General features: G+C 41.9%; 1 protein-coding gene across 1 annotated transcript in view; it reads right to left on the reverse strand.

Annotated features, from left to right (window-relative positions):
- Positions 1–8,775, reverse strand: part of Thegl (theg spermatid protein like) — a 45,395-nt gene that overhangs the window by 19,255 nt on the left and 17,365 nt on the right. The window contains exon 2 of the mRNA XM_028780826.1: positions 2,952–2,985. Within this exon, the coding sequence (XP_028636659.1) occupies positions 2,952–2,985 (34 nt within the window). The remainder of the gene's footprint in view (positions 1–2,951; positions 2,986–8,775) is intronic.

The following is an 8,775-nucleotide window of genomic DNA, read 5'->3' on the forward strand; positions in this document are numbered from 1 at the left end:
CCCATTTTCCTTGTATCAATTTTTATTGAGCCATAATGTGTGTACATGTTTATGTGGTAGTTACAGTGAATCGGTACAGTATGTAATATACTAGGGTAATGAGCACTTCTGCCTCACTTCATGTGTTGAGAGTTGTGTCTTTCTAGTCATTTTGAAATACCCAGATTTTTCTAAACCAATAGTTATCCTTCTGTGGATTTCTGGGTTTTGTGGTTTGAGGGTCTCTTTAAAATTTTTACATGTGTTTATCTAGTGGTGTGTGTGTGTGTGTGTGTGTGTGCGTGTGTGAACACAAGCATGAAGTAGAACATGGACCATGATACATGTGTGGAGGTCAGGGGATAGCTGTGAGGAAGTATTTCTCTCCTTCCATCATGGAGATCCTAATGTTCGAACCCAGGTGGTTGGATGTGGTAGCAAGCACCTTTATCCACTGGGCCATCTTACTGGCCTGTTTTAGTGTCTCTTATGGCCAATGAACTCAGTTCATTCATTCAATAATTTTTCAAATTTGTTTGGCTTTTTTGAGACAGGGTCTTGCTACGTAGCCAAGACTGGCCTCCAATTTAAGGCAATCCTCCTACTTTTCCCTCTTAGGTGCTGGTACTACAGGCCCATGCATGATCACGCCTGGCTATTACCCAATAAACGGTTATCACATACTTTCTATGAACCAATAGTGTCCTGGGGTTAGATGCTCACTGGTGCATCAAACAGACTTATACATAAATGAAATTATATATGTTATGTTAGCTGACAATATGAAACAGAATAAAAGCAAACAAAACAACAACAAACGAACATGACCAGAGAGATTGTTTAGAGTAAAGTTACTTGTGGGCAAAACCTAGTGACCTGAGTTTAATCCCTGGGACCTGCACGTACATTTGCATGAATAACTACGTGGTTAGAAATGACATGAGCAGCTAGTGCAATGCTACAATTTCTGTACATAATGAGGTTACAATTCATCAACCAAACGAAGCCAAGTACCGGTAATAAATAACAACAGAAAGTTGTAACCAATCCTCACATTTTTTTGAACCATTAAAAAAAACCAAACAAACAGAAACGTAGCTACAGGGAGTTGGAGAGATGGCCGAGCCGTCAAGAGCACGTGTTGCTCTTGCAGAAGATCCAAGTTCAGTTCCTAGCACACACATGAGGCTCATGACTGTCTGTAACTCTAGCTCCTGGGGATCTCGTGCCTTCTTCTGGCCTCTATAGACATGTGTGTGATACACATACATACAGGTAAACACTCATACACATAAAAAATAAATCTTTTAAACAACAACAAAACCAAGTAGGTATAAATTATTTTCCCTGCCTGTTTAGACACAGGGAAGTTTGCTCAGGCTCAGCAGGTATTATGATTAGAGTAATGTACATTTCGTTTGTTTTGTTCTTGAGACAGGATCTCACTGCACAGTTAAGGTTGCCTGTAATTCGCTGCATACCCAGGGGTGGCCTCAAACTCATAACCCTCCTGCCTTTAGCTTCCAAATGCTGGGGTTAAAGGCAAGTACCACTGTGTCTGACATGATTTGATGCAGACTTTTGGATGAAAACCTAGAAATACTCATTAAGAACTACTTGCTCTAAATGCTAACACTCAGCTACCTTACAGCCAGGGAAAGCTTCACATGCCTTCTGGATTTCATTGGCTCTTAGTACATTCTAGTCAATAGAGCCACCTCATCCCCATCTCCAGGTTTCTTGTGAGAAAATATTTTTTAAAGATTTATTTATTTATTTGTTTATTATGTATACAGTGTTCTGCCTGCATTTATGCCTACAAGCCAGAAGAGGGGTCAGATTCCATTACAGATGGTTGTGAGCCACCATTTGGTTGCTGGGAATTGAACTCAGGACCTCTGGATGAGCAGACAGTGCTCTTAACCTCTGAGCCACCTCTCCAGCCCAAAAAGGTATTTTTAAACTGTAAAGCATCAAACAAAAATAAGGTAGGAATATTTACTGTCTAAAGAAAGAAGGGAAAAACTAGAAGCTTGGCAGATAGGAAATTTTACAGTAAGTCTAATTAATAAGCCTAGCTGGAAATGGTTGTGATTAAAAATACATAAGAATGGTTTTAACTCATTTTTTAAGTAGATAAAACTACAGTGTGGTATTATTTCTTTCTCATCCATGTGCACTGCAGCTGTAAATGCTTGGTATTTCTCCTTGATATTCAACTGCTTCCCATTCTAGAATACACATCTTGGTCAAAGCAGGAGTTAGCATCTGTCCTCATGGGGCGTTTATCTTGGTGCTCACACCTTTTTCCTCTTGCGCAGAAGGTATTCGTTTATTCCATTAGCTCCTGTGCCTTCGTTAGAACATTGAGATCTACTCACCTGCAGTTTCATGCAGTCCATGACACAGGATTATCGGCAGACCCCTACAACCCTACAAAGTGCAGGTCTAGTATGAAATGTGCCAACCACGGGGTCTCAGTCACTTCTTGCTGTGTCTCTCTTCTCTGCTTACTGTTTTATTACTTTTTGGATTTTGTGAGTATGAATGTTCTGCCTGCTTGTGTGTCTATGTGTCATGTGACTATAGGGACGGCGGGAGTCAAATCCCTTGGAGCTGGAGTTACAGACGGTTGTGAGCTGTCATATGGGTGTTGGAATCAAACCTCGGTTCTGTGAAATAGCAGCCAGTGCTCTTAAGTATCGAGCCATCTCTCCAGCCCCTTTCTTAATGTGCTTACTTTTTTTACTTTGGTAGTGGATTGGTTTTAAGGAAACACTACTATTAAGCTACACTCCCCGGCCCTTCTTCTTTCTTCTTCCCATTGGAACTGTGATTCGAAAAGGGCCTGTCACAAGGGGAAGACAAGGAGTCTCCTCAGAAGCCCCAAGGCTTCTGCTCCAGGAGTCTAGCATCTGGTTTTGCTGGTCACCGGTTAGGGTATGAGAATAGTATTACCCTCACAGTCTTACCATTTCTTTACAAGGTCACGGGTTACAGGGTGTGCTAAAAGAAAATAGAAGCAAAAATTAGATTCAACAGGAACAAAAGATACAAGATAACGTCACAAATCAAAAGAGATCGCAAAAGTAACGATTGGGGAAATAATATTGGAGTTAAATACATCATGTCGTGCATTAAAATACACCAACCACAGATCAAGGGGTTCGAGTTTTTTAAAGTTGGGCTGGAAAAAAAAAAGAAATAAAACATTTAATCACTGGATTTTAATTTTCTAGGGTTAAAGTTGACCAAGTAGATTAAAATATTTAAAACTTTAAACTTTATGTATGCCCAAAAGAATATTATTCAGCCATAAAGAAAAAATAAAATCATGATATTTGCAGGAAAATGAATGAAATTAGAATTGTATTAAGCAAAGCAGCCTACACTCATGAGGACAAAGAACACATTTCTCTTGTATGCATATACTACATTTTAATTTTTATATGTGCCTGTGGCTGTGGCTGTGGGATTTGCCATAAAATTAGAACGGGAACCATAGGAGGCAAAAAAAAAAAAAAAAGAAGTCTTAAGGAAGGGGATAAAGAAGGGTAATCGACTATATTATCAGTCAGAGTCTGATATGAAAATGGTCTTGGGAAGGGTTGGGGAGGAGGCTCAACAAGAAAGATGTCACAAGTGCAGTACTGCAGTACTGCCTATCGCTTTACATGCTAACCTCAATTTTTTTTAACTCTGTGTATAAAAAAAATTTAAATCTATAGAAGAAACCAAACATTCAATACATGTCAGATAGTAAACAGGATAAATGCTTACTAATGTTAAATATCTGAAGACTATAAAAGTAAGAACAAAAACACACTGAAACATGCACCGAGAATGAAACAGGTTAAGGGTATGAGTGACATTCAAATATGAAAGTCCACAAAAGACAAATGAACATTTTTTTTTAAAAAAATCAAGCTTACTTATAATCAAAACAGTGCAAATGAGAAGTGAGATCTTTTTTTTAAAGCTATCAAATTAGTAAAATTTATTTTTTTAAAAAAGATTTATTGTAAGTACACAGTAGTTGTCTTCAGACACACCGGAAGAGGGCATCAGATCCCATTACAGATGGTTGTGAGCCTCCATGTGGTTGCTGGGAATTGAACTCAGGACCTCTGGAAGAGCAGACCACTGAGCCATCTCTCCAGCACCTAGTAAAATTTCTGGCGAATGAGCCGCACATCCCACGCACAGCGGGAACGGGTTGTAAGTTAGTGCACAATAAATGATAAGTTGGTATTGTAAGACAGCAGTCTTCACAGGTCGTGACCCAATTCCGTTTCTAGAAATGTACCCTAAGGAGATGGTTTCAAATGTGGGCAAAGATGTATGTAAAATAAGATTCCGTGTGATGTCTTTGACAGTAAGAGACTGGTAAACCGGGGCTCTCTAAACCAGGAGACATGATTAAGCAAATGAAAATGCATGCACAGAAGTTCATGGTTTTGGTGGAGAAATGTGGTCGATTATAAGGTCACTGTATCAGGTCACCGTATCTGGAGACCTGTCAAAATAGACATCATAAAGACAGACTTTTCCAGACAGAGTCTCTTCACATCTGAAGAGTTTTCAGTCAGATCTGAAGGCCCGGAGAGAGCACACTCTGCACTCTGCAGTGTTTTCCAAAAAGGAGAGCAGGTGTGTGCTGGCGTCGGGAGATACTGCTCCAACCCCAGCTTTGTCCGGTTTTCAACTACACGATCTTAAGCAATCAGATTAAGTTGTGAGATTGTTTCTTTCCTTCATACTGGAGGGTAATAGATCTGTGTGCAGATCTATGTAAAGACCCATGCAAATTTGATCTGTGTAAAAATCAAAGATAGATAGGTAGACAGACAGATGGATGGATGGACGGACAGACAGACAGACAGACAGACAATACGTAATAATTGATGGGTGTGCATGTATGTAAAGCACCTTGTATATATGAATGGTAATTTAAATTACTAGTTACAACTTCAGTGTACCCAAGGCTCTAGTAGATCACTGTGAAAGAGGAAAACTCCAGCCAACTGCAGCCTTGGCTCTCACGTTCAGGTATGACGGATGTGGAGAGAACAGAGGAGAGCAAAGTGCCTGTCCTCTCAGTGGCAGCCTGGTGGAGGAGATCCTTGGTAAACTAGAAAGATGAGACTCAGTGTCAGGAGCCATGAAGGAGAGGCTGAGGCTAGCAGGTAGCTTTCCTGGAGGTGGCCCAGATGCAAGGACTACATTGGGTGAGCTCTCAGAGGCAAGGTCCCAAGGCACCAAGAATTGCTTCTCGCTTGCTGATACACCTTTTTCCTGTCACTGTTACATGATCTTATGATTCCTGGGCATCAGCCCACTCAGTTGGTGCTGGCTGTATAAAAGATAATTCTTTTTTTTTTTAATTTTCCTTTGTTTTCTCTCTGGTTCCTGAAGAGTTAGAGTTCCAAGCCTCTTGCCTGGCCAGTAAAAGGTCCTTGAGCCTGAGGGGAAAGAAACCAGTGCTTATTGAAGCACAAAATAGTAAGAGGGAAAAAAAAACAGCACTTATTAAAGCACAAATAGTAAGATTATCAGGCCAGGGGTCATCAGTCTTTGACCTATGTCTGTTGCTGTGTCCCACCTGGTACCGTTCCCCTAGAGGCCGGGGCAGGCCCTGGCACTCAGGCATCTCTGGTTGTTCTTTTAAGGCTAGGCTCATTCTGACCTAAGGAAAGGGGAGGGTGATTTATGACACAGTTGTGATGCTGTCATCCACGGAAGCTGCTGCTTTTATCCTATGGGCTTTTCCTATGCTACTAACTGGTTCTCGGTTTCAGACACTCGGGTCAGTGCCGGTTTAATGCTGACTCTGTCCTAAAGGATTATCTGTAGATGCAGTTAACAGGAACAAATAACAAAACCGTTACTGTCTCTCAATGAGCTTCACTTTTCATGAAGGACTCCCTTAGAGTTACCTCGTTCACTGGCAGGATGGACTGGCTCTGCAGTGGACGGTGGTAGGCAGGGTCCAAGCAAAACACCGCTATATCATTTCCAGCGTGGTCTGCAGATCAGACTGGGGGATCACTTAAAAGTCCCGGGTCTCAGTCTACATCTCAGAGCAATTAAACCACAATCTCTGGTGATGGGACACGGGTGTATTTTTGAAGGCGATAGGCTTGGGGATTCTTACAATATTGTGTTATGGCTAAGAGCGATGGCTCTGGAGTCAGGCTGCCTGAAACCAAATCCTGGCTCTAGGCTTTGGCCTTGAGCATGTGGACCCCTGCTCTCTGTAACTTGGTGAAATAGGTCCACAAGGTAACTGAAGGGTAAATAAGACCGTATGCATGAAGAGCTGCACGGTGCCCAGACAGTAAATATCCAGCAAACCGAAGCCATGATTCACTCCCAAAATTTGTATGTGAAGATGCTGTTTAAATTTCTACAGATAAAAAAAAGAATGCACTGTAAACGGAATTGTGAACACGCCCATCTTTCTATTTCCACTGATAAATGTGTATATGTTTTCCACATATTTGACGATGCTTATATGAACACACACAGAAAAATACCACAGAGATCTATCTATTTTTAAAATGAGCAATTAATTAAGGGAGGGAGGCAAACACTAGTGGGAGAAGAAGAAAACCAAAACAGAACCAGAGAATACATGGGAAAGCCCATGACAGTGTCATATGCGACATTCTGCCCGGGCAATCAGATTCACTAGCTTTCCTTCACACAGAAATTCCCTTTATTCCTGATTTGTTTTTTGGTGGTTTCTGGTCAGCCGAAGCCTGAAAATATTAAATAGAAACTTCTAGAAGTCAGCAAGTCATACGTTTTTAAACAATTTTCATTATAACACGTTACAATTGTTCAGTAAGACTCTCGTTTTAATCTCATATTACACCTAATTTATTTAAGTCAGGCTTCATCATAGGTGTTATAAATTTTTTTTTAAAAAAAATACTGTACATCAGTTGGGTATAATGGGCACTCTCGGGCATTTTGGAGAATGTCTTAGAATGTCTTCTCTGCGGACAAGAGGGGAACTATTACATTAAAATGGGGGTAACTTTTGGAGGGCTGTAAGGGCTTCACGAGTTTTATTCCTTGTTTTTATTCCTTCATAGACAGATTTTTCATAACATAATGTTACTAGTTCTTTGAGAATTGCGTACATGTATACACTGTATTTTGATCATACACCCCACTCCTTGCCCTAACTCCTCGTGTTTGAATGCCCGCCCACAACTCATCCACCATTGAAGTTCAAACAATCGGGAGGATGTTCAAGGGTTGTACCGGTTTGTGGACTTTGCTGGGTAGATCTGTGTGAATGTCTTGGTTTTCCACGTTTTCCTTCCATGCACACAGGAGAGGCTCCGTGGCCTCTGGTGAGGTAACTCTCCCCTTGCCTGGAATGCTCTGGCACTGTTTGGTAAGGACCCTCTTATGGAGAAGGCTGGCACTGTTGACCGTCCGAGGCGTCTGGCCATGGGCCTCCAAAAGCTGTGGGCGGTGGAGCTTTGCTATCTTTGGCTTCAGCAAGCAGTGGCGGCCAGGTAGAGGACACCCGCAGAAACTTCATGGGCGCAGGTTGGACCCTGCCTCAGGGTCGGGGGGTGGGGAGGTTATGGTAGCAAGGGAGGGGGGAGGGGGGAGGAGGGGGGAGCAAGGTGGGGCTTGTTTGGGTAGCGCCTTCTGTCGGTCAAGTATTGACATTGACATCATAAAATTTGCCCTATGAGATCTTAAAGGCGTCACGCAGGGCACAGATTAAGGTAGTGCTGACCATGGAAAAGTGAACAGAATTTCTGTGTTTCTTTCTCAAAGTTTACTTTTTAATCTATATGGGGCAAATGAGTGTGTACACGCCTAAAGAGGCCAGAGGTGGGCGTGGGGTGCCCAGGGCAAGTCACGAGTTGAGAGGCTGCTGGCTTGGGTACTGGGCCCTGCGATCCTAATTCCCGTCTTCTGGAAGAGCATGGGTCATCTCTCCAGCTCCAAGAAGTTATTCTTGAGATAGTTCGTGAAGTGAGATTGAACCCAGAACACCGAGGAAGTTCCCAGCTAGGTATCACCAGGGAACACTCTTCCCTAATGTATTTGTAAAAGAAGTTTTCTTGCATAGACGTCCCAGCAAGAATCTATCCATCACTTTCGAAATGACAATAAATACCGGTCTGGGAAACTTGGTTAGCTTGAATAAATGCAAGAACGGGATGGTTACAGAGTACTCGCCTACCAAAACCATCATTTAAAAATGGGAGAAGAAATTTAAAACAGATTTAGAAAATTACTGGAACTCACAGAGAGATCCAGCTGGCTTTTGTCTCCAGAGTGCTGGGATTAAAGGCATGTACCACCATGCTTGGCTTAAATTTTATTTTCTAATAAAATAAAATAAATCAACATGGAACGGAATAAAGGGCATAAGATTGTAGAATGAAGAAAAGAGAGGCCGGGCAGTGGTGGTGCACGCCTTTAATCCCAGCACTTGGGAGGCAGAGGCAGGCGGATTTCTGAGTTTGAAGCCAGCCTGGTCTACAGATTTGAGTTCCAGGACAGCCAGGACTATACAGAGAAACCCTGTCTCGAAAAACCAAAATGTTAAAAAAAAAAAAAAAAAGAAAAGAAAAGAAAGAAAGTGCTGGGCAGTGGTGGTGCACGCCTTTAATCCCAGCACTTGGGAGGCAGAGACAGGTGGATTTCTGAGTTTGAGGCCAGCCTGGTCTACAGAGTGAGTTCCAGGATAGCCAGAGCTACACAGAGAAACCCTGTCTCGAAAAACAAAAAAAAAAAAAAAAAAAAAAAAAAAAAAAAAAA

This window comes from Grammomys surdaster, unplaced genomic scaffold (genome assembly GCF_004785775.1).
Source record: "Grammomys surdaster isolate TR1022 unplaced genomic scaffold, NIH_TR_1.0 372, whole genome shotgun sequence".
Lineage (NCBI taxonomy): Eukaryota > Metazoa > Chordata > Mammalia > Rodentia > Muridae > Grammomys > Grammomys surdaster.